The sequence below is a fragment of the Physeter macrocephalus genome, chromosome 21 (assembly GCF_002837175.3).
Source record: "Physeter macrocephalus isolate SW-GA chromosome 21, ASM283717v5, whole genome shotgun sequence".
NCBI classification, from domain to species: Eukaryota; Metazoa; Chordata; class Mammalia; order Artiodactyla; family Physeteridae; genus Physeter; species Physeter macrocephalus.
Window position 1 is genome coordinate 32,353,633 of NC_041234.1, and position 23,809 is coordinate 32,377,441.

The window sequence follows — 23,809 nt, forward strand, 5'->3', positions numbered from 1 at the left end:
AAGCTGTGACGAAGTGAGAGAGTGGCATGGACATATATACACCACCAAATGTAAAATAGGTAGCTAGTGGGAAGCGGCCGCATAGCACAGGGAGATCAGCTCGGTGGTTTGTGACCACCTAGAGGGGTGGGATAGGGAGGGTGGGAGGGAGGGAGATGCAAGAGGGAAGAGATATGGGAACATATGTATATGTATAACTGATTCACTTTGTAATACAGCAGAAACTAACACACCATTGTAAAGCAATCATGCTCCAATAAAGATGTTTTAAAAAAAAATATCCGCCCCCCCTGCCTCTCCACAACAAACCGCCTCTGGTTCTCAGGCCGCAGGCTCCACCACACAGGCCCGGCCCCGCCTCTTTCCCAGACAAGGCACTTCCCCGCCTCTCTTGTCCTCAGTCTCACAGGCCACGGCCCCGCCCCAAGGCACCTCTCCTGCGGACCTTCGCCGCCCCGTCCCCAACGCCCCCATCGTCCCCACAAGCCGAGGCTCCGTTCGCAGCTCGGCCTCACCAGCTTTCGCCCGCCCGCAGCGGATGCCCTCGCCCATTCTCGCCGTTCTCTATCTGGCGCCGCTGGCTATCCAGGCCCGGCACCGCTTCACGCTGTGGCTCTCGGTCCTCGGCCGCAGCCGCAGCCACCGGACTCTCTGCAACCGCCGCCATGGCCGTTCGCCCTCCTCTCACAGTCACCACAGCTGGGGATAGGAAGAGGCCCCTCAACTGCCACTTCCGGCTTCTGGTCCCGGAAACGGAAACAGAGCCCCCCAAAACAGCCGGGGGACTACTGCCATTTTGAAAAGGGACCCGCCGCTCGGACGCGTCGAGGGGCTAGGCGGGCATCGGACCTTGGGCGGTGATCTCTGCGACGAATAGGCGGGGTAAAGCCTCCAGTTGGGAACTAAAGACAAAGGTGTCTTGTGGGATTCTAACGCCATGTTGAGTCTGGGCAAACGGTTCTGTGGAAGGTTCAGGTAGGGGTCCTCGGGGTGGACGAGGACATGTATTGGGGAGCGCACAGGGGAACACAAAGGTTCCAGGTCTTCTCGGTCCCATGCTCTGCTGGGGACAGCGGGCCCCTATCCTGGGAGCGGCGGGTTTGCTAGCCTGACAAGAATACCCTTCTTTCATTGCACTACCCTTCCCTTCTCCTCCATCAAAACCTAATGCAAAAGAGGTCACCACTTCCACGGCGCCACCCAGCCCTTCGGGCCTCCTCCCTGCGTGAACTAGATTTATTCTCTTGATAAACGTGTTGAAGGCGAGTCAGCCCCAGGCCAGGTATATTTTTTGGAGTTGCAGTACTAATAATAGTTGGCCCTGTTTAGGTGTTTTATTGCACGTAAATAGTAGTCTTAGGCAGCAGATTGCCTATGGGCAACAATGGGGATGCTGAGCACCAGAAACGTTAATTCAGTTTGCCCCACCTAGTAAGTAGTGGAGCTGTGGTTCGAACTCAGGAATTCCAGTTCCAGAGTTGGCACCTTAAAACACCAGGCCAGAGATCCTCAAACTGTGGTCCTAGGCTTTCTACCGGTTCAGGAAACCCTTTCAGGGGGTTCACAAAGTCAAAACTATTCACAACAATACTTTTTCATGGTCATTCTCTCTTGCACGTGCAGTGGAATTTTCCAGAAGCTGCATGACATAAGCAAAAGCTCTTTGGATGTCCTCAGTTCTTAAGAATGTAAAGGGATCCTGAGACCAGAAGTTTGAGAACCAGTCCACCACACCAGGGTTTTTTCAACTTAGGCACTATTGACATTTCTCTGTTGTAGGAAGCATTGTAGGATGTTTAGCTGCATCCCTGGCCTCTGCCTGCTAGCATCCACCAGTTGGCACAACCAAAAGTGTCTCCAGACGCTGCCAGACGTCCTCTGGGGGTGGGGGAGATTATCTCCTGCTGAGAACCAGTACACTAGACTATGCCAGCCTTTTCTCTGCTAGGGCTCCCAGCCCTACATGTTGGTGATAACTCAAATTTCCCTCTTTGGCTCTCTACATCTACCTGCCTATTGGCCGTCCCCACTTGACCATATCACAAACTGCCCAAGACAGGCTCATGATTCTGGGTCTGTTTCAGTGATTTTCTTCACTATCACCACCCATACCCACAGGCAAAAACACACCTTGCCTTTCCACACCTCTAGGCCCAGGCACACACAGGTCCAGAATTCTCTTTCCCTGCACAATTTCAAACCCCACTACCACCCATACACATGATCTTATGATTTACCTGTTTTCGGTTAACTTCTGCAGCGTAGGGATTGTATATTACTGTGATTCCAGCCTCCAGCTCAGACCTGGCACAGGTGAGGGGGTCACAAGTCAGTTGTCCAAACTTTGAGGGAGGAAAGGGAGTAGCCCTTTCACCTGGGGATCCCCAAAATGGCATTCGAGTTCGGTCTGGCACATGGCAGACAGCTGCTCTTCAGGTCCAGCTGAAGCTTGTCAGATTCTCTGAATTGACTCTTATTGCCCCTCTGCAAACTCCCCCTCCCCATTTAATTGGTAGCCCGTCCTTACTACAATCCCACAAGAGGCCTCCCTCCCTAGGCCTAAACTCGATTTCTCCATTTTCCAGGAACCAGCATCTGCCCACACCAGGGACCCTACCACTTCCCAGAGCAGTTGGGTGAATTCTAGTCCAGCCTGGCAATCTTGTCCCCTTTTGCAAGGTCTTCGTTTTCCCCACCTCCCTTGCTGCCAGAGGTGGCCATGTCAATTGATTCTAGCCAAAGGATGGCATAAGAAGTCCGCTGAGGAGCTTGTGGAAGTTTCAGCCCTGTTACAAGGAAGCAGTCAGGTAGGGAGGGTGATGTTTTCCCTGCTTGCTTTCCCATCTTTGGGGACATGGCAGCCATCATGGAACTATAAGGCTGCAAGCTATCACCAAAGTGCTTACAGGGACACAGTAGAGGTCCATCGGCCACTTGCCACCGCTAGACTTCAGTAACCAGTCACTTAAGCTTGCATCCCCTGTAGCACTTGCCTGGCCCTGCCCACCTCACCTCTTCTGCCTGGAAGTCTATCCTAGGCTTTGCCCAAGATGGTGGACAGGGGCTAGAACTCCCAGGACAGAGGAAATCGAAGCCTCGACTTGAGACCAAGTCCAGGCTGTGTCTCTTGACCTCTAGCCTCTCACAAACCACTGCATCCTTCCCAGGGTCATCTCATACATGTCCATGGTTTCCATTACTTCCTAGACACCAGTAATCTAAACATCCAATTCCATCAATGGCCCTACTCCTGAATTTGATCCATGTATTAAAAGGATTCCCCTATCTACTCAGTGGTTCAAACTCTACCCTCCTCTCATATTCCCTCTCCAACTGGCCTTTCTCATGCTCCCAGCCAGACATGTCTTGGTTATACTGGGCCTCTGCCTCATCTCCCCAACTCGTTTTATTGGGCCTTCCAAGTGTCTTTCAAACAAACAGCCTCTCTACACCCACCAGTCTACCCTCTGTCTGGCTTCTGCATATTCTCAGGTAAATCTGACTGCTCTCTCCACTTGATCCTTAGCCTATGCTCTGTACAGCCTGCCCTGCCTGCTTCAACCCGATGTTCCACCATTGTATGCACCCCCTCAGATGCCTTTTTCATAGTCCTGACGCGTCCGCGTCCCTGGCCCACTCCCAGTGCTCTTCTAGACGATGGGGACCAGGAATGAATTCTCCAAGGTCCCAGTACTCACCCTGGGTTGAGCCCACCCCCACAGGGATTTGCAATCAGGTTTTTCACTTTAGACTTTTTAATATTTCATACAGCGATTATGGTGCATTCAGGAACCCACCCCTCCCAAACCCCCCCTAGGAAGGCCCCTGCCCTCCCACCCCATTTGAGGGCCGCAGGGTTTAGAGTGAAGGGGAGGTAACCACCCATCTGGAGACTGATCCCAGAGACTGTCCCTGCCCTGCCTCATCTTCCCCAGGGGTTAGGGGGTAACTCCTGGGCACACACCCCCCCATGTGCCCCTGTCCCTGCCTGTGCACATATACACACTATGGCTCCTCGCTGAGTTGGTCAGTTCCTGGCAGGGCCCCTACTCAACAGCACCGAGTGGGACGGGGGCAGGAGGGCTGGGCTAGGGAGACCCTGAGAAGGAGGCCCCTGCTATGGGACTGCAGGAGGGAAAGAGTGGGAGCCCCCACCTCATCCATCTCCCAGAGTCTTCAGTAGTCCCCAAGTCCCCCTGCAGCTGGGGATGACAGGTGGGGGTCGGAAGGCGAGTGGTCGAGGCATGCTTTCCCTTAGCTGACCCCAGGGTCTGGTGATGGTCAGGGTTTTGAATAGGGGTTCTGTCCCTGCCATGGAAAGGCTGGGAGCGGGGCTTCATTGCACAAAATACTGTGGGAGGGCCACACAGTGGGTGCGGCCCAGCCAGCCGGTATACAGAGATATTGCATTTAAAAAATGAAAACCTCATTTAAAATAATTAAAAAACAACAGTGAATGAAACAAACAAAAAGAAAAAGGCCCACACAACATGAGGCAGGTGGGGCAGGCAGGAAAGCAGACAGGGGAGCCTCAGACCCAAGGCATCACCGTGTCTTGTCTGAGTCGAGATCCCCAGCCTGGGCTAGCTCCAGACCCCTGGCTTGCCGTGGGGTAGTGGTCCTGCGGGGTGTGGGGGGGGGGGGCTATGATGGGGAGGGGTATAGGCCTGGCCTCAGTGTGGGAGGCTGGCACGGCCATGCTGTCCACCGGCAACTACCGAGACAGAAAGAGAGAGACACACAGACAGACAGATCAGGCGAAGGAGCGATGAGAACTTTGTTAGCACCCAGCAGACAGGCCAATGGGTGGGCCAACAGGCCAATGGTCAGGTGTTCAGACAGGCAGCAGGGGACATGTGGGCAGGCGAGCATGAGTCAGGCAGGTAGGCAGGCAGCAAGCAGGGAGGATGATGCAGTTGGGGGCTGCCCTGTGAGGGGTATGGCATCCCTCCAGCTGCTGCCTGCTGGGGCCTCGGTCTGTGGCTTAGAACTCGGTGTCCACCACTCGGAAAGCTGGCCTGCCTGCAGGGGAAAGCAGAGCAGATGGCTGTTGGTGAGCAAGCAGGTAGGTGGACGGGGCAGGGAAGAGGGTGAGGGCCACACGTACACTTACCTGAGTCAGGCATTGACGAAGACCGAATGCTGGCCTCCTTTTGTAGCTGGATCTCCTTTAGTGCAAATATGGAAGTAGCTGTGGGTGGAGGAGAGACAGGAGTGGGGCATGACCCATGAGGCCACCTAGGACCACCTCCCATGTGGCCCCATCAGGGAAATTAGAAAAAGTTGCCTTTTCTTTGAGAGCCTTGACTTTCATCCGTCAAATAATCCCACACACAAACCAGCTACAACCAGGGAAAATGGAATATAGACTTATTACATGACACCAAGAAATCATTAACTTTGTCAAGTGCGACAGTGATATTTGCGATTACCACCTGTAAAAAGTCTAGACAATGGATGGTGTTTGGGATTTGATTGAGATTAATCCAATCAAATTTTAGCGTGATAATGGTATTATTGTTACGCTTAAGAAAATATTTTAGAGATACATGCTGAAATTGTTTATAGATGAATGATGTATCTGGGACTTGATTCAAAATAATCAGAGTGATTATAGATAAAACCAGACTGGCCATGAGTTGATAACTTGTTGGAGTACCTGGGGACTCATCATATTATTTGGTCTAATATATAAATATATCTAACTTTAAAATGTCCGTATTAAAAAGTTTTTAAAAGTCAGACATAACGGAACACGCCATGTGACTGCATTTCTGTAGGGTACAAGGAAAGGGAAAGCATATCTATGCTTTAGAAGTCACACTAGTGGCCACTCTTAGAAGGGATGCCAGGAATAACTGAAGGAGAAAAGAGGGCACTTTAGGGGAGCTTCTCACATCCTATTTCTCGACCTGTATGCCGGTTACACGGGTGTTTAGTTTGTAAAAATTCATTGTGCTATATACTTATGGTCTGTCATTTCTCAGTATCTATTTCACAACATTTACTTTTTTTTAAAAAGGTAAAGTGATGTTCCATCGGTTTTTATGTACGTTTGAAAATTTCCAGGAACTGAAAACTAAAAAACTCTTCTGTAATAAACAACACATCACACACGTGAACAAGGGCATACCCCCCACCCCACCCCACCCCACCCGAGGTGGCAGAGCCAGAGCCCAACACAACCTGCCCAGCTATCTGCAGCAGTCCTGTTCCCCAAAGCCCCCCACCAGCCGGTCCATTCCCCAGCTCCACTCACTGTCAGGAAGTTTGTGGATCCGTTCCCCCAGACTGAGGAAGAATGGATGTTTCATGGCATCTTCTGCGGAGATCCGATTGCGACCTTCAAACTGAGTGTGTGTTGGGATGGGGGAGTATTGACACTTTCAACAAGTAGGCTTCTCTTTCTCCCCGCCCCAGACCCTGCCCCTGTAGCTCCCTGTTTCCCCACACCTGGAATCCGCTAGGCCCCAAGGCTGGCCCAGGAAGATGGTCTCACCTGCAGCAGCTTGGTGAGGAGGTCAGCCCCGTCGCTGTCAAGTCTACCACAAGGACAAGGGGACCTGTTTTAAACTCAGTTTGCGTACTCTGGTCCCTAACACCCACCCACCCACCAGCCTCACCGGGGTGCATGGCTCAAAAGGGCCTCGGCTCGGTACTTGGGGTAGTTGTATGTCTTGAACTCTTCATTGGACAGGATGCCCGGCCATGTCTCCTCAGTTGGGGTTCCTGGCGGGGAAGTGGAGTTATCCTAAACATCTCACAGGGCCTCCCTGCATGTCCCCACAGCTCCTAGGGCTCATGCCTCCTCACCCAAGATGCGGAAGATGAAGTGCAGTTGTTCCTCCACCGTGGAGCCCGGGAAGAGGGGCCGGCCTGTGGCCATCTCATAGAAGATGCAGCCCACACCCCTGGGCAGGGAGGGCACAGTGAATACGGAGGTAGTTGGCTGGTTGGCTGTTGTGACCACGCCACCCCCCCTTCACCACATGGCCCCTGCCACACTTTGACCTGTCCTCACCACATGTCAATCTGAGTGGAGTAGTCCGTGGACCCAAGCAGGATGTCGGGGGGCCGGTACCACAGTGTTACCACCTCATTGGAGTAGGTCTTCGTTGGAATTGACTTGGCCCGGGCCAGGCCTGGTAGGTGGAGAGAAGGGGCAGCTGGGATTGAGGAGGTTGTGGGCAGTCTGGGGGAGAATGCAGTTAGGACTGAGGGCATCCTAAGCAAAGCCTGGAGGGGCTGAAGGGAAGGGACTGAGACTAGGTGGTTGTGGGCAAGTGGGAGGCTGGGAGAATAAGGCTGGGGGATCACTGGGAAGAAGGCAGAGGCCAGGGGTACCAAAGTCGGCCAGCTTGAGCTCTCCTCTCTCATTGATGAGCAGGTTCTGGGGCTTGAGGTCTCGGTGTAGCACCTTCTGCCGGTGGCAGTAGGCCAGGCCACGGAGCAGCTGGAACAGGAACAGCTGGGGACCCAGGAACGGCAGGCAGAGGTCAAAGAGTATCCAGCAGCCTGACCCCCAGCAGGCACTGCTCCCCCTCCCAAAGACAGGCACTGAGCCCAGAGCCTTGTCTCACAAAAGAGGATAGGGTCCCAATGCCCTCCAAGGGCTCCCAGCAAAAAAGCCAAACGGGAAAAGTCTGTTTCTGGGAGATTTGTGGGGTGGAGTGGGTGAGTGGGGGGCCCCCTTGTGCCCCTGCTTCCTGCCCCACACCCACTTTCACGTTGTGCATGTTGATGACGTTCCCACAGTCATCCAGGTACTGCTTCAGGTCCTTGTCCTGAGGAAAGAAGAGCAGGTAGAGGAAAGAGGGTCACATCCTGTGGCTCTTGGCCATCTCCCCACCTACCCCCGGGACCCACTGCCACCCAACCTTACCAGGTACTCAAAGACAAGGGTAAGGGACTTCTCCGTGTGAATAATGTCGTGTAGCGTGACGATGTTGGCGTGTTTGAGGTCCTTGAGCAGGGACACTGCAGGAAGCAAGGGGGTGGGACAGGGGGAAGAGTCAGGGCCCACCCTCAGAACAGAGGCAAGGAGGAGGACTAGACCGGGTCGAGCCCAGGTGGCTTGGGGTGGTGGCTCACAGCCACCGGAGCTAACCCACCTGATACCAGGAAGAAGGTGTGTCCCCAAGTTCCAGATGTGGAAATTAAGGCTCAGAGAAGAGTACAGAGCAAGAACCTGGGATTGCAGCCCCAGGCTAATGTGACACTAGATTTTCACAACCAGTTTTTGGTTTCTGGAAAGCGCCCTTGCTCCAGTCCTCAGTACACAGACCTGCAGCTTCGTGTGAAAATGAGTTTGCACACTCAATTACTATGCAATTCAGATTCATTCCATGTGAAATTCTGACTAGAAACTATTGTGTCAAGTAAACTGGTGAGCACTTTCAGGGATATTCTCAGAACCAAAGCAAGCACCCTGCTTTACAATTCACCTGCCTCTTCTCCACATAGGAAGATTCCTGGTTACCCTGATTTATTATCTGGATATGTGGGTGATGGGCACTTTCTCATGAAGCCCAGAACGTCAGGAGGGAAGTCCCAGAACCCCTCGTCCCTGTCCTCACTATGGGTGTGTGTGTGCGTGTGTGTGCGTGCACACGCACACCATGGGGAAAGCCCGGGAAACCTGGGGCAGATCGGATGGGGCCTGTACCTTCCCGGATGGCGGTGCAGGGTGCCCCCTCTTCGTGTTCCAGTCTGATCTCTTTGAGTGCCACGAGGTTGTCTGTGAGCTTGCTTTTGCCTTTGTAGACAGTGGCATAGGTACCCTGGAATGTGAGGAAGAGTGACAGGAGACGAGCTATGAAGCTGCAGGGAGTTCCCACTGACCCCCAGCCCTACCATGGACATCCGGGCTGTCTCTCACCTCTCCCAGCTTGTCCAGCTTGATGTAGGTCTCCAGTTTCCCAAAGCCAATCTCAGACTGTGGGGCAAAGGAGGCAGGCTGAAGTAAGCTCAGGGGAAGGGACTGGGAGGAGGAAGAGGAGGAGACAGGAAGAGAAGATACTCACCAGGCTGACACGGCGGAGGCGGCGGCTGAGGGGCTTGTCGAAGATGGGGCTATTGAGGGTCAGCTTCTCAAGGTAGCCCTCGGGCAGCCGGATGTCGGCTGGTAGTGATAGGCGCTTGTTGATGTCCTGGCAGGCAAGATGGGGGAGAAACAGGACCATGAGCTCCAACTCCCCAGGCCCGACCCTCTTTTCCAGCCCCGCCACTGCCCAGACAGGGGGTTCAGCACCTCAGTGGAGATCTTGCGTGGGGGATGGTTGCGCATGCGCACCCTCACTGGTGACTGCACCTCATCCGAGGACGTGGCTGAAGCCTGGTCACTTTCCCCGTCAGACCCCATCTTCAAGTCCTCGTGTACAATCTCTGGTAGTGGGGACAGGGGGAGGGCAGGCCGGGTGGGCTCAGAAGCCCCAGGACAAATCCCCCCACCCTCCCGTAACACATTCCCTCATCACACACGTATGCACATAGCCCCCAGAGCAGCCTGGAGTCCCTCAGGGAGAGGGTGGGAAGGCCCAGGGAGGTTCACACAGGTCAAGACAGGTTGAACTGGGAGGGCAATAGTCACCTAGTGGAGCACCCCGCGTCAGCGGCGAGCTGAAACTGCGGCTGGCCCAGAGCCAGTGGGCAGGCAGCAGCAGAAGTAGCCAAATGCCCTGGCAAGGCAGGCCCAGGGCAGGCAGGTGCCAGGAGGCCTGAGGGGCTGTGACAGAGCGCAGGAGAAGGGCAGAGGGAGGCTTGGGGCAGCTGTGGCAGGCGGGGCACCCTTCCTCCCCGCCAAGGCCTGGGCACAGAGCCGAGGAAAGGGACATAGATGGGCAACAGAGAGAGGGTGTGGACAGAGGATGGCAGAGATGAGGGAGAAAATGGAGAAAGGAAAATGAAAATAACACAAGTTTAAGAGGAACTCAGTTGGAAGGCAGCACCCCTGGGACCAGTCTGGGAGTGGGAATGGTCAGTGGACCCACCTGGTGCAGAGCTGAGTGGGCCCCGTCCAGAGCGAGGTTCCCCAGGGGCAGCACGTGTGGGGCCCTCTCCAAGGTCACTGCCGCCGCCACCGCCACTCTCATCCAGGCCTATCTGTTCAGGGGCACCATTGGTCTTATCTACACCTCGGCCCCCTCGGAGTGTCATTGACAGCTGCCGTTTGATCTTCTTCATCCGATCCATGGCGACCTGCGCAGGGGGTATGGATGCGAATGGGTCCCACATTAGCATCTGCCTGACACCCATGGGCCCCCTAAAACCCATGACAACCCAGTGAGGTGCACTGACATGAACCTGTGTCAGTGCCCACCCAACCGCTGTGGAGTCCTGGGACCACTCAGGATTCCTGGAAACCTGGCATGGATGGAGACCCTTGTCAGTGCCTGCCACCTACGATGACCAGCCCCAGGGCACCCTGCTCCTAAGGAGCCCACCTGGGTACTGAGGCTTGGGTGGCTGGCTGAGGGAAAGGGCCCAACTGGTGGCGTGTTGGCCTCTATGGGGGCACCCTCACTGTGGGAGCAGAGGGCTCCACAGCAGGCATTCTCGGGTGCAGCAGCACTGATGGACCCAGCCATTGGTGTGGCGGGGGGCTCGCCCAGGACGCGGGAACCACTGACACAGCCCCGGGCATGCCCACAGAATGGCATGTTCCGCTGGCACCAGCCCAAATCACCCCCAACTACCAAGGCGGAACGCTCCCCGTGACCACAAGGACCCTCCCGCCTCCCCCAGCAGCCATGGTCAAGGTGGCTAGAGGATTACCCCACTGGGTTACCCAGGTGAGGGGTGCAGGGAGAGGGAGGGAGAGTCCTGCCCAGACCCAACCACTGGGTGGGGTTGCGGGGGGATCTAAGTCTACCATCTGTCCTGAGAGCTGCTGGAAAGGTTCCATCAGGTTGAACCCAGATTTTACCAGATTTTTACAAGCCAGGTCACATTTCTCCTTTACTTGAGAACGTACCACATGTCCCTTATCATCCCAAATAAACGTCTCAGTCCTTAATGTGGCCCACAAGGCCCCCATTCACACCATTACCTCTCTGGCCTCACTGCCCCCTCGTTGCTAGTTGCTGTTGTGCAACCGCACCCAAAAGTCCCACCTCAGGGCCTTTGCAGTGGCTGTTCCTGGTACTTAGAAGACCCTTCCCCTAGATTTCAAAATAGCTCACTCCCTCATCCCCTTCAGGCCATTGCTCAAATATCACCTTTTTCACAGATAACCATGAATAACCCTATTTAAAATTGCAACCATTCTGAGCCGCCTCACCTTGCCAATTACCCCCCCAGCACTTATCACCTCCTCAGAAATGACACCATCTAGTTATTGGTTTCTTTATTCTTTACTGTCTGTCTCCTCACCACCATAACTAGAAGATTAGCTCCGCCAGGGTAGATTTATGTCTGTTAAGGTCACGGCTGTATCCTGAGGACCTGGAACAGTGACTGACAGAGTAGACGCTCAAAAAGTGCTTATGGCAGAAATTAATGAAGCAGGGGGCTAAAGGCCAAGGACCAACATCTGTCAGGGTGAGCAGGGTGAGTCCCTGCTACTCATGAACAACCCCAGACAAGGCGGCCCAGGGACACTAGTATCAGCAAGAAGATGGGGCTGCTAGAGGGAACGGGGCCACCAAAAGGCTTAGGCCGGCCTTCTTCTGCTTCCTCCTGGGCTCTAGGCCAGCAAGGAGGGGGAAAGACCTGGCCCAGGAACCATCTGGACTCACAGCAGGGCCTAAGATGGCCCTGGGCCCAAGGGAAGTGGAGCTAGATAGGAGGTTGAGGATGAGGCTGGGGCTGGATTCGAAAGAGAGAAGTGGGTCATCTGTTACCTTGAAATCAGGTGCTTACCCTAGCGGTCCCCATACCCCACTTCTGCCTGCCTGAGCTCATCACCCCCAGAAGGGGTAGAGGGGCCAGCCTAGCAGAAAGACCCAGTAAAGAGGATGAAGTCCATCCAAAGAACCCAAGATAACAATAACAAAAAAAATCCTGACCCAGGAGGCTGAACACTGGACCTGAGGCTGAGGAAGGTGAAGCATGGCCAGCCCCCAAAGACTGTTTTCCATACATCCATATGGCATGGATACCCAGCCGCTTTGCCTGTTGTGACAGGGAATGGGGGAGCTGGGGGGACTGTAAGTAGAGCTGGACGGAGGATGAGGAAGGAACCCAAAGGAGCCATGGGTCCATGACCTCTAAGCGGTAACCGCAAGGGCTGGACATATTCCAGAGTTCAGTTTTGGGGGGATTTTAGGAAGATGGGGTACAAAATCTGTGTATCGTGCAGCGTCCCCAGGAGGGGGACCCTGGACAGGGCCCTGTGAACTGAGACACTTGAACATTAATCTGCAGTAAAACTTTTAAATATCATTTCAGTTTTCTGAGATTTTTAGGTTTTAGAATACTGAAGGAGCAAGAAACTGGATACACAACCCCACTCAGAAAAGGGCACATGTCCGTCTTGACCCCCTGAGGGGATGCTTCCATCCTCAGAATACTTCCACACCCAAGGATACTCACCACCTCACATCACACCAACCACTGAGGACATAGTCATCACACTCTACTAACTCCCATAGGAACATACCACCCTCATTCTGTTCAGGCACATCTCATAAGCACACACTGGACTCTCACAGTGTCCTGCTTCCTTCAGTACACACTGGACCCTCAAGAAGGCTTCTCTGCATTGTAACTGCCATCGGCACCGCAATTTCCCTGTTTATCTCTAACCCCCATCAGCACACAAAGCCTCAACAGAGCACCAAGCTCTGTTAGCACACCACTGGCCCCTCTAGGTTAACTCTTAGCACCACATGCTGCCTGTTATCTTCTCCACAGCACTCACTGTTCCCCCATCATGATTCTGACCCCTATTAACATGCACCTGGGACCCTCTACAGCAGTAGAGGGTAACCCACATTAGCACTCACTGGACCTTCACACTACCCTGAATCTCATGAACACAAAGTGTATCTTGCAGATCCCTGACCTGTTTTTGCCCACACTCAGATCCCTCCACAGCTGTGATCATCACTAACACATATTCTGGTCCTCCCACTACCCTGTCCCCCCATATCCCATCAGCATAGGCTGGACCTTCACTTCACCCTGACCCCTATAAGCACACACCGGGCCTCACAGTGCCTCCCCATTACCACACCCTGAGCCTGTACTCAGCCCTAGTCCCCAGGGACACACAAACACGCTGTTCTATAATGGCCTGACCCTCATTAGCGCACACAGATCTTCATTCAGCCCAGAACCCCATTAACACACTTCAGCCCTCCATGGCGCTAATCCACTTTAGCACACCTATACCTTCACGTTCCTGTCCTTTATTTCTCTTTGCTTCAACTCCTCCACAGCTATAACCCCTGTCGGTTTGACAACTGGATCCCTTCACAGCCCTGATCTTTCTTACTGTACACGAGATCCCCTCCACAGCTCTAACCTCCAATAGCACTCCCTGGAACCTCAACGCAGCTCAGTCCCCCAAGAACACACTGTCTTCAGAATGTTCAGATGCTCATTAGCATATTCTAGACCTCATAGTGCTCTGATTCTCCCCCCATTGGCACACATTTAAGCGCCTCCATGACTCTAAATCCACATTAGTAGTCACTAGAACTTCATATATTACCCTGCTCCTTCTTAGGGTGTCCTAAAGTCTCACATCCCTTGACCTCATGGACCCACACACACTGATCTCACACCATCTTGATCTCACACCATCTTGATCCTTAATACACTGAACCTCTTACAGTGCTTAGGTACTTCCCTCACCACCAACCCCCCAACCCCCACACACATATATCCACAACTCTGATACCCATTAGCACAGGCTCAGGTCTTCCACTACCCTGCCCCCATTAGCACATACTGGGCCTCATACTACCCACACCTTTATTATCATATGCACATACCCTCGAGAGCTATGACCCCCATTAGTACCCTCTCAACACTGGAGTTCTTCCACTACCCTGTCCTCCATGAGCACACTCTGGACCCTCACACCCCACAGTCCATCATGGACAAATACACAATATTAACACCATCCTGAGCACCCCCCCCCTTACCACACACAGGGCCTCAGAACCCCGATCCTACTGGCACACCTTCTGGTACCTCTACCACCTTATCCCCCAGTAACACACACGGGGCCTTTCTACAGCTATAATCCCATTTGCATATCTCAGCACTCCTCCGACGTCCTCTCCCTTGTTATACATCCTCAGGTCCCTCCATCGCCCTGCACCGCCCCTCCGTTAGCACACACTGGGCCTCAAAACCTTAAACAGCGGTAAGACTTATTACCACATGCTCCGACCCCTCCACAGCTCAGGCCCCCCTTAGCAAACCTCGAGTCTTTCACCACTCTGCCACCCATTTACACACCCTCTGGTCCTTCGATTACCCTGCTCCCCATTAGCACCCACAGTACTTCCCATCCCCAGCTCCCAGACCAGGCCCAGGGCGGGGCCAAGGTCAGGGAGGCCCCAAATGACCCCCGGCCCGGCGCATTCTGGGAAACTCGCTGGGGGAGGGGGCACATGCCAGCAGTGCAGCCCGGCAACGCCCGGGGTCTGGGTTGGTTCTGTAGGAGGAAAGGCAGCCCCCACCCCACGCCTCGTGGACGCGCTCACCGGCGGGGGCGCGCGAGCAACCTCAACGCCGCGGGACCGGCGCGGCGGCGCCTGGGGCGGCGGCCCGGGCTGAGGCCGCGCGACCTCCTTCTCCTCCTGTTCGCCGCAGGCGCCCGTCCCAGTAGTCTTCGGCCATGGCTGCTGGGCCCGGGCCGCCGCCGGCTGAGGAGGAGGAGGCGGCGGCGGCGGCGGTGGCTGAGGCGGAGGCGGCGTCCCGCTCAGCCGGCCATGAGCTTTGCCGCTGCGGGCGATGCCCCTGGGCTCGCTGGCGCCGGCTAGAATCCGAGAGCTCACGGCTCGCGGTTCAGAGCCGACTGCTCGCGGAGACGCGGCGGATCCCAGCGCCGAACAGCGAACGGCCCAACCGCTGCGCGCGCCGCGCGCCGCGCATGCGCACGCACGCGCTGGAAAGGGTGAAGTGGTAAGGAGGGGACTCACCTCGGACTGCATGTACCAAAAGACCCGTCCGCAGCGGGAGGGGGCGCGGCCATTGCGCGCCCACTGGGGAATGTGGCGCCGGCCCTGGAATGGCGCCAGGGGGGAAGTGTAGAGGTTGTTTAGTACTCAGTTCCGATCTTGCTAGAAGTTTGCTAACGCTGAAGTGGGCAGCAGCCAGTGACCAGCGTGCCGGTCACCACTCGGTCCCCCTACTCCGTCTCACTTGGTACATCCCCATGATAGCAAACGGGACTTTTGGAAGGAGGAAAAAGATGAGGCAGTCAGTCCTAGTCCCTTGAGGTGCCTCTGGAGGCAGGGACTTTAAAGGTTCGCGAGAAGATGACTTTTCTAGGAGAAGCGGCCTGGAGAATCACTGGCCTCTACCACCTTAGATAGGACAGAGTCTAGCCCCGCCCAGCTGCTCCTCCCCGAACGCGAGCTCATTCCCACTGTGAATGTGTGCGGCCCCGCCCTTTGAGATTGTCGCCCATCCTATCGGATTTGCTCCCTGGGGTGAGGCAGAGCAAGAATAAAGGGCGTGGCCGGGCTGGAGAGGCGTGATTTCCTTGCCCTGGCCACGCCTCTGCCAGGTTTTCATTGGTTTCACCGTCGAGGGGGCGGGGGCCTCCTTTTTGTTCTCTTAACCATGGGTCGAATGCCTCGCAAGGTGATTGGTCAAAAGATCGTTCAATCGAATTTCGTCCCGCTTTTAACCCCTCCCATCTCCATCAGCGAAGCTCACGGGGTGGAGCCTAGGCTGAAGGGAAAGACGGACCTTTACAGGGGCGAGTGCATTACTACGCATGCTTGGGACTTTGGGTTGGAAGGGGGGCTCTTTTTCGCCTCACGCGAGGATTTGCACCCTAAATTGGGTTTTACTGCCACCTCTCAACTACCTCTTCTGGCCCGCCGGAGCCCCGCCCGTGGTTCCCCCTGCCCCACCTCCTGGGCTCTCCGGTTTTTCATTTTATTTTATTGGGCGCCTGTTGTGTGTCAAGCACTGACAAACCGACCTAATCCCTCACCCCTCTCTGCCTGCAAAACTCCTACACTGTCACCAAGCCCAGTTTAAATGGCAGCAGACTCCGTCCGGCAGGCCATCTGGAACATCTTTACACGGCACCCCAGTCCAAAGCCAGCTTCCCCACCTCTTCTGGGCTTCCCCTTATGGTACCCTTGGTCACACCAGTTCATATTAACGAGGATTTACCGGAGCATGTCGGGAGTGGAAATATTTGACAAAGACAAAAGTCCACCTCGGGATAGATGATCGCGTCCATCACTTCCCAGACCTCATCTCTTAGCCTTCTCACTCGGCTCCAGTCGTACTAGTATCCTAGCTGTTCCTGAATAAAGCAGGCACAGTCCAGCCTCAGGGACTTTGCACTTGCTGTTCCCTTTGCCTGGAATGCTCTTTCCCCAGATATCCACTTGCCTCATCTTTTTCCAAGTCCTTGTTTCAATGTCACCTTCTTCATGAAGCCTTCCCTAACTCCTCTATTTAAAAATGCCTACCTGCACCCCCCCATCATTCCCCAGACCTGGCTCTACAGATCTTCTGAACTGCACTGATCAACTTCTAACATACAATTTACTTACTGTGTTTATTGTCTATGCTGGGTCTTGCCCTAGCAAAACGTTAAGTATGCACACACGCGCGTGCACACACACACACACAACCCACCCCAGGACAGGAATCTTTTTTATCTGTTGCTGTCTCCAACACCTACAATAGAGCCTGACACACAGTAAGCAGTCAACAAATGTTTGTTGAATGCCTGATAGTAAATAGTTCTAGGCAGAGACAAAAGGAAGCAACCTTGTCCCACCCTGTCCTTTGTGCCTGCTGGGTGCAGGGTGCTCAGTGCAGTGACCCAACCCTTGCCCACTGGGCCCTGGTGTTATAATGGTAGACAAAAATGAGAGAAGTAAAATGGCATGTGTGGGGAACTAAAATGCAACCAGAAAACATGGGTTCTTGATGAAGGAGCTGTTCTCAAACCTTGTGCAAATTAGGTAGCAAGGGGATCCAGGAGCTGTGGCGGTAAAGAAAGGGACAGCAATGTCTGGAGTCAGGAGGTGTAATGGTGGGGGGAGGGGGGATACAGTGAACAAGGTCTAGAGTACCCATGAAGGCCCCAGGATAGTAGAGGCAGAGAAATCGTTTGTGTGCAAGCCTCAGATGCTGAGATGGAAATGGTGGAAACAGTAGACAGAGGTGCAGAGTTTGGGGGTACTCTAGAGCAGCAATAATGGAAAAAGTACCTGTGGTGGGAAACCTCTCCACTTGACCTAGATAGCTAGCATCACCACTAAATGGATGCCAGAGATAAAGCACTTCAGTCCCTAATATCCTGGCGGAGAATGAAAGGAAGTATGGAAGGATGAGGTCACCCAAACAGAATAGGCCAAGAAAAAACAAGTAACCAGAAAGTGACTTCCCTGGTGGCTCAGTGGTTAAGAATCCACCTGCCAACGCAGGGGACACGGGTTCAAGCCCTGGTCCAGGAAGATCCCACATGCCGCGGAGCAACTAAGCCCGTGCGCCACAACTACTGAGCCTGCGCTCTAGAGCCTGTGCGCCACAACTACTGAAGCCCGCGTGCCTGGAGCCTGTGCTCCGCAACAAGAGAAGCCCCCGCTCGGCGCAACTAGACGGCACGCAGTAACGAAGACCCAACGTGGCCAAAAAAAAAAAAAAAAAAAAAAAAAAAAAAGTAACCAGAGGGAGGTGGGGCAAGGGCATATGCTGTGCCTGGAGTCTGGAGCTGGCCCAGGAGGCAGCACATGTGGGAACAGGCTGTGATGGGTGACAAGTCAGGGTCGGGCCAGCCAAAACGTGGCCAAAAAAAAAAAAAAAAAAAGTAACCAGAGGGAGGTGGGGCAAGGGCATATGCTGTGCCTGGAGTCTGGAGCTGGCCCAGGAGGCAGCACATGTGGGAACAGGCTGTGATGGGTGACAAGTCAGGGTCAGGCCAGTTTGTGTGATTCCCAAGACTTGGGTTAGAGTGAAGGAATGAGGGGTCTGTTTCTAAATGGAAAAAGTTGGAGTCTGGCTGGGTGAAGGACAGAGGTATGAATGGCATCTTCAGGCACCAGGTGGCCAGTCCGATTGGTGCTTTCAACTGTCTGAAGTGCTCGGCTGAGACCAAAGACGGAGTGCAGGCAGTTCTGCAGTCCTGGTGGGGCTTGTGGTGAGCCTCCTACTGCCTGCTCCAACCAATCAACAACCCACAGCCGCTCTCTTCTCACAGGTGGGAGGCCTCAGGACAAGCAGACCAGGCCCAAGGTACCGGAAAGAGGCTTTTCCTTTACAGATGTTCTCAGCCAAATATTTTCATCAGAACTGCAAAGTGTGCACAAACACTGGCATTCCTCAGTCCAGCAGAGCTGTTGAGGCCCCTCTGCAGCAGGGAAGTTGAACTAAGGACACCACAGGCATTCCTAGCACTGGGAACCATGATGCTAAAGGCTTGTCCAGGGTCTGAGTGCTTCGGCCCAGGTGGGAAGGGATGTGCCCCAAGGACATAAGCCACAGTGACCAAGCCCTGGCCAACTGGTTGCCATAACTTTTCCCTTCAGAGGGGGGACAAGGTTAGAGAAGTTAAAGGACTTGCTCAAACACTACTCTTAACTACCTCTCAAAATCAATATGGCAGGGAGTTAGGAGCTAGAGATGGAGAAAGTGAATTTGAACCCACCTCCAGTGAAGTCACAAGGACCTAGGTACCTGCTCTCCACAGCTTCACTACTGCCTCCATTTCTTCCTAAGCAGGAAGGGCAGGAGGAAGACATGACAGTTCCCACATTTTCTCTGCCCAGGAAGCTGGCAGCTGAGGTGAGGCTGAGCCCTTTTGGTTACTATCTGAACCAGACAGCTCCAGGAAGTCCCTTCTTTCCCTGGAACCAGCAGCTATGTCACATCTGGGTTTACAACGCTTTATTAGGATTCAGGTCCCAAACAAGGTAGGAAGCAGCGGCAAGAGGGGTTCAGGTAGAGGGACGAGGAGGGAACACCAGGCTTGGATAGCTGGGCTGATGACAGAGGCCAAATGGGAGCCCTGGGCTGGAAGGGGTCTGGAGAGGGGGCCTGCGGTCCCCCAGAGGGGGTCTGTTGTGTGTCAAGACTGGGGTTTCCACAGTCTGTAGGAGAGGACAGGGGTCAGCGGATGGTGTATCGTACATAGGGGACCTCAACATCCTCGCCGCTCTCGTCGTTGCAGCACAGCTCAAGCACCAGGGCCCGCACGTGGCGGCCCAGCTTTCGCTTCGACACACGGCTTACGATCTCTGTCATCCTGGGGGCGGGGGAGCAGAGGGTCAGGGAGACAAAAAGTAAGTGAAGAGGGGCAGGTAGCTGAGGGCAGAGGAGGTGAAGGGCAGTGAGCAGGAGTGGGACAGCTACAAGTTGAGGCTCCCTACTACCCAACTCACGGCTGATCCAACCGTTCCTTGAGCTTGGCGGCTGGCATGAAGAAGGAGTAGAGCATAGACACACCCTGGGACAGCATGGTGATCTCCAGCTTATGCTCTGTCTGGAGGAGAAGGGGGAGGACAGCAGTGTCACGGGGGTGGACAGGCCAGCCAGTCACCTGCACACTCCGCCCCCAGTGGGGTGAGAGAGAGAAAGGGGTCTCACCTTGAAGTAGTCAAGGAACTTTTTGAGGGTCATCTCCTCACCATTAGACTGCAGCCCCTGTACCTCAAAGCGATCCCACAATGTCCACTCCTGGTTATAGTACTGTGGGACAAGGAGCAGGCCAATGGGATGGGGGCCACCAGAGGGCGCAGCCCCATCAGTCTCCCCCTCCACTCATGCAGACATGCTAAGTCAGATCACGAGCCTCTTCTGTCCAAAACTTTCTCATGGCTTTTGTCTTGCCTTGAGTAAAGACTGAAACCCTTATGATAATGGAGATAAGGCCTTAAGTCACTGGGATCCTATTCTCTTCTCCTCATTTCCTATCCCCTCATCCTCTTACTCACTCTGCTCTAACGACTTCTTCCTCAAACATGCCAGGCACACTCCTACCTTTGCAGAGACTGGCCCCTCTGTCTGGAATGCCTTCCCGGCAAATCGGAATCCTATTCTCTTCTCATTTCCTATCCCCTCATCCTCTTACTCACTCTGCTCTAACGACTTCTTCCTCAAACATGCCAGGCACACTCCTACCTTTGCAGAGACTGGCCCCTCTGTCTGGAATGCCTTCCCGGCAAATCCTTCATGGGGCCTGTCTCCTCACCTCCTCCAAGTCTGGACTCACATGTCATCTTCTCTGTAAGGCCACTCCTGATTATCCCACATCTAAAATCCCAAACCCATCCCCTCACCACCTGGTACTCTCAAGTTCTCCTTATCCTGTTCTTTTTTGGGGGTTCCAAAATCATTTATTGTGTTACTCTATTTCAGGAATATAACCTTAGCACCTATAAGAGTACCTAGCACGCAGTAGGTGCTCAGTAAATATCTGAGTGAATGAAGAAGCAAGCAAAAGCACTTAGCATACTAAGCACCCAATAAATTTTGGGTGCTACTATTGTGCAGTTATTAATCATAATCTAATATTCAAATATCTTTTCTGAGGGCTTCCACAAGCAGAATCAGACCGGTACTTAGCACATAGAAAATACTAAAAAAAAAAAATATGATGAGTGAATAAATGAACAAGGGGGTACACGAAAGGAAAAGGTACACACAGACAGAAACCCTCTCCTGTTGACAGGCTATGAAGCAAACTAGAGCCAGCTCTACAGAGAAACACCCACCCACAAATCCACTTCCCCTGATGCAGGCCCTCACCTGATGACGGGGTGCTGCAAGGGGTTCGGAGAAGCCAAAGAAAGGCAGGGCCAAATTGAGGAAACCATTCTTATAGGAGTCAAGCTGTCGGTGCCCCTGCACCACCTTGTACAGCTCTAGACACACAAGGCCAACCACGGCTGCTGTGGTCGTGGCAATGGCCGGGATGATCTTTCCTGCAATCAGCTTGCTCTGTGAGGAAGGAAAGGATCAAGGAAGGAAGTTAAGGGTAGAAGAAACTCATATTCTACAGAAGGGATAGAATGTGGGCAACTGCAGCCTGGGAGGGGGTGAAACATCAAGTCTAGATTTGCCTCACCTTGTGCCGGTCTGCAGGGGGAATGTCATAGTTCTCTGCCCGGAGGTTGGATGCAGCCACAATGAAATCCATATGGAAGTTGCTGTCATCATCCTTTTGTGAGTGAGAGGTTAAGGGAGGAGGGTGGGGAGATAATAAGGAGAGGATCAGAGGAGGAAGAGGATTCCTGGCCTCCGGGGACACAAGTATCCTCCACTGCAATTACCTGCTAGGCTCTCAGATCACAAAGGCATGGCTGGGAACATCTATTCGTTCAGGGCCACGTAGCAGGCCTGTGATCCAATCCCACAAAGGCCTGGGGCTGCCTCTAGATCCCCAGAACCTGTTCTGTCCAGCCCATCTGTGCTTAACCCATCCCCACTGCCTGCCCAGGGCCCCCACCCAGCACCTTCTCGAAGTCAATGGGGTACATCTTGAACCCAGGGAGCTTTTCTGGACTGGGCAGTGTGGCCTTGAGCTCCTCCAGACGACTGTCATCTGCAGGGAGAGAGGGACACCGTCAACCCTTTAGACCCCAGGCCAGGGTCTGAGGTAGAAACAGGAGCCCAGGTGGGGCAAAAGGTGTTTAGGTAGATGAAGGATTTGAAAAGGAAAGACATCCTGGGAGAGAGAAGGAGCAATGGGGAGAGAGAGAGCAGGACAACAGAGTACAAACCTAAATAAGACAGGGGGCAGGGGGCAGGTATATCAAGAGAGAGGTATCTCTAGAGACTCTAAGGAACTGAAAATAAAGACATTAGGAGAAAGTGGGGATGGACAGATCAGGATGGGAGAGCTGCAGATCTCAGGAAGAATGATGCAGAGAGAGGTGGGGAGACATAAGAGGATACAGAGGAAAAAGGCAGGGGAAGATATATAGAGGGGAAGTTGGGAGAAATATGCAGATGTGGATACAGAGGTTAAGATATTGGGGGACAGAATATATGAAGAGTAGAGAACAGGGACATATACAGAGGATGAGATAGGTGAGAAAAAATTTTATACACATGATAGGTACATCTTATATATACCCTATATATGCTGTGTATGTTTGTGTGTGTGTGTGTGTGTGTGTATACACAATGTTTATATACATTTTACATACACCTTGCATATGTTTTATATACATTTTATACATATTACACACAGATACATACGTGTGCATGTATATGAGGAACAAGATGGAGGGAATACAGAGAGGAACATGACGGATATATATTTGGGGAGGAAGATGGGGACATGGGAGAAAATAAAAACAGCCACATTCATTCATTTGTATGTTGTGTACGGCTGCTTTTGTGCTTCAACTGCAGAGGTGATTAACTGCAGACACTATATGGCCTGCAAAGCCTAGAAGAGTCACTGTTTGGTCCTTTACCCCTGATATACAGCATGAGCTGGGGGAAAAAGATGGAGAGAGATGGGGAACTGGGGTGGAGATATGGAGAGGGAGATGAGGAAAACTGTGGAGAGCAATACCATGGCAAAGATGCACACAGAGGAACATGGCGGTGGGAAGATGGGGCAGATACCAATGGAACGAGACCATTGGTGGAAATCACACCCTCCAGATAAACAGATCAAGAAGAAACAGAGAAAAGTTGTTCTTTCCAAGGGAAACACACACAGAGCAAGAGAAACAAACAGCTAGTTCTCCTGAGGGCCAGAGAGTGGGGAGGAGGAAGCAGGAGGGATAGAATTTAACCCAACCAACCCTCATTTCACAGCAAGGGAGGCTCAAAGGAAGGTGTGGGGAAGCCTTAGGCCAGCAGTTGCAGAGCAGTGCCAGGGGCAGAGAAGGCTGGACTGGGCAGGGGACAAGTGGGGGTGGTGACTCCTGGCCGACTGGCCAAACATCCTCACCAACAGAGGCACTGGCGCTCTGTAGCTCCTGGTCAGAGACATGGATCTTGACGCCGGACTTGGGGGTAAACTCGGGGACCTGCACAGACTGTAGGAGCGTTGCCACAGCAGCTCGGTCCTGAGAGCCTGTCAGCCCGTAGGTCTGGGCAAACAGGTTGGCAGCAGCCATCACATAGTCCAGATGCAGAGGCTGGGGGAAGGCAGGGCCCAGAAGGGTGAGCACGTCCACCCTCGCCTGGGGAGTCTCGGCCTCCTTCCCACCCACACACCCTCCACCTGACCCTAAGAGACCCCAAGGAGGAGACTTACATTGTTGACATCAAAGGTGAGAGGGTGTGGACAGCGTTTGGGCCCAGACCAGAATGGAGCTCCCGAGCTTGTGAGCTAAGGTAGAGAGAATTTTGAGGAGCAGGACCTGAAATTGGAGGCCTCTCTAACCATCCTAACTTCTCACCTTGGCCCTGGATGTGCCCTGACTCACTATTCCTGGCTGGGCACGCGCAGGGGGCTAGAATCGATCGTGAACAACCCAGACTGTAGGGTCCTGTAGATGGAAGTGCTGATGCCAGGCTGAATGAAACAGGGGCACCTCAGTGAAAAAAACTCCTGGCTGGGCTTCCCTGGTGGCGCAGTGGTTGAGAGTCTGCCTGCCGATGCAGGGGACACGGGTTCGTGCCCCGGTCCGGGAAGATCCCACATGCTGCGCAGCGGCTGGGCCCGTGAGCCATGGCCGCTGAGCCTGCGCGTCCGGGG

The 23,809-nt window shown here is 53.7% G+C and overlaps 3 protein-coding genes across 9 annotated transcripts in view; all 3 read right to left on the reverse strand.

Annotated features, from left to right (window-relative positions):
- Positions 1 to 1,152, reverse strand: part of USP11 (ubiquitin specific peptidase 11) — a 16,528-nt gene extending 15,376 nt beyond the window's left edge. The window contains 1 exon segment of the mRNA XM_007104177.4: positions 516 to 1,152. Within this exon segment, the coding sequence (XP_007104239.1) occupies positions 516 to 667 (152 nt within the window). The 5' untranslated portion in view covers positions 668 to 1,152.
- Positions 1,153 to 3,737: 2,585 nt separating this feature from the next.
- CDK16 (cyclin dependent kinase 16) lies at positions 3,738 to 15,375 on the reverse strand. 5 transcript variants are annotated; one of them, XM_055081873.1, is made up of 17 exons: positions 15,096 to 15,375; positions 9,990 to 10,197; positions 9,590 to 9,805; positions 9,251 to 9,384; positions 9,024 to 9,149; positions 8,879 to 8,935; positions 8,666 to 8,780; positions 7,883 to 7,977; positions 7,722 to 7,784; positions 7,345 to 7,468; positions 7,022 to 7,142; positions 6,814 to 6,911; positions 6,624 to 6,729; positions 6,500 to 6,542; positions 6,260 to 6,350; positions 5,114 to 5,191; positions 3,738 to 5,022 (listed from the first exon to the last, which is right to left on the reverse strand). In XM_055081873.1, exons 1-17 carry the CDS (start codon positions 15,105 to 15,107, stop codon positions 4,985 to 4,987), a joined length of 1,725 nt encoding a protein of 574 aa, XP_054937848.1. In that variant the 5' UTR covers positions 15,108 to 15,375; the 3' UTR covers positions 3,738 to 4,984. The 5 variants fall into 5 exon arrangements, with proteins under 5 accessions (XP_054937848.1, XP_028338495.1, XP_054937849.1 ...); XM_028482694.2 differs by having other exon boundaries at positions 9,590 to 9,724; positions 15,096 to 15,368; XM_055081874.1 differs by lacking the exon at positions 15,096 to 15,375 and adding an exon at positions 14,658 to 14,773.
- A 3,824-nt stretch (positions 15,376 to 19,199) lies between these two features.
- The window catches only part of UBA1 (ubiquitin like modifier activating enzyme 1), a 22,692-nt gene continuing 18,082 nt past the window's right edge, over positions 19,200 to 23,809 (reverse strand). For all 3 annotated transcript variants that reach the window (XM_007104176.4, XM_007104175.4, XM_007104174.4), the window contains exons 19-26: positions 23,366 to 23,440; positions 23,057 to 23,246; positions 21,603 to 21,691; positions 21,215 to 21,307; positions 20,896 to 21,087; positions 19,735 to 19,836; positions 19,530 to 19,630; positions 19,200 to 19,393 (exon numbers count right to left, since the gene is read on the reverse strand). In XM_007104176.4, coding sequence (XP_007104238.1) covers positions 19,258 to 19,393; positions 19,530 to 19,630; positions 19,735 to 19,836; positions 20,896 to 21,087; positions 21,215 to 21,307; positions 21,603 to 21,691; positions 23,057 to 23,246; positions 23,366 to 23,440 — 978 coding nt within the window. In that variant the 3' untranslated portion in view covers positions 19,200 to 19,257. The remainder of the gene's footprint in view (positions 19,394 to 19,529; positions 19,631 to 19,734; positions 19,837 to 20,895; positions 21,088 to 21,214; positions 21,308 to 21,602; positions 21,692 to 23,056; positions 23,247 to 23,365; positions 23,441 to 23,809) is intronic.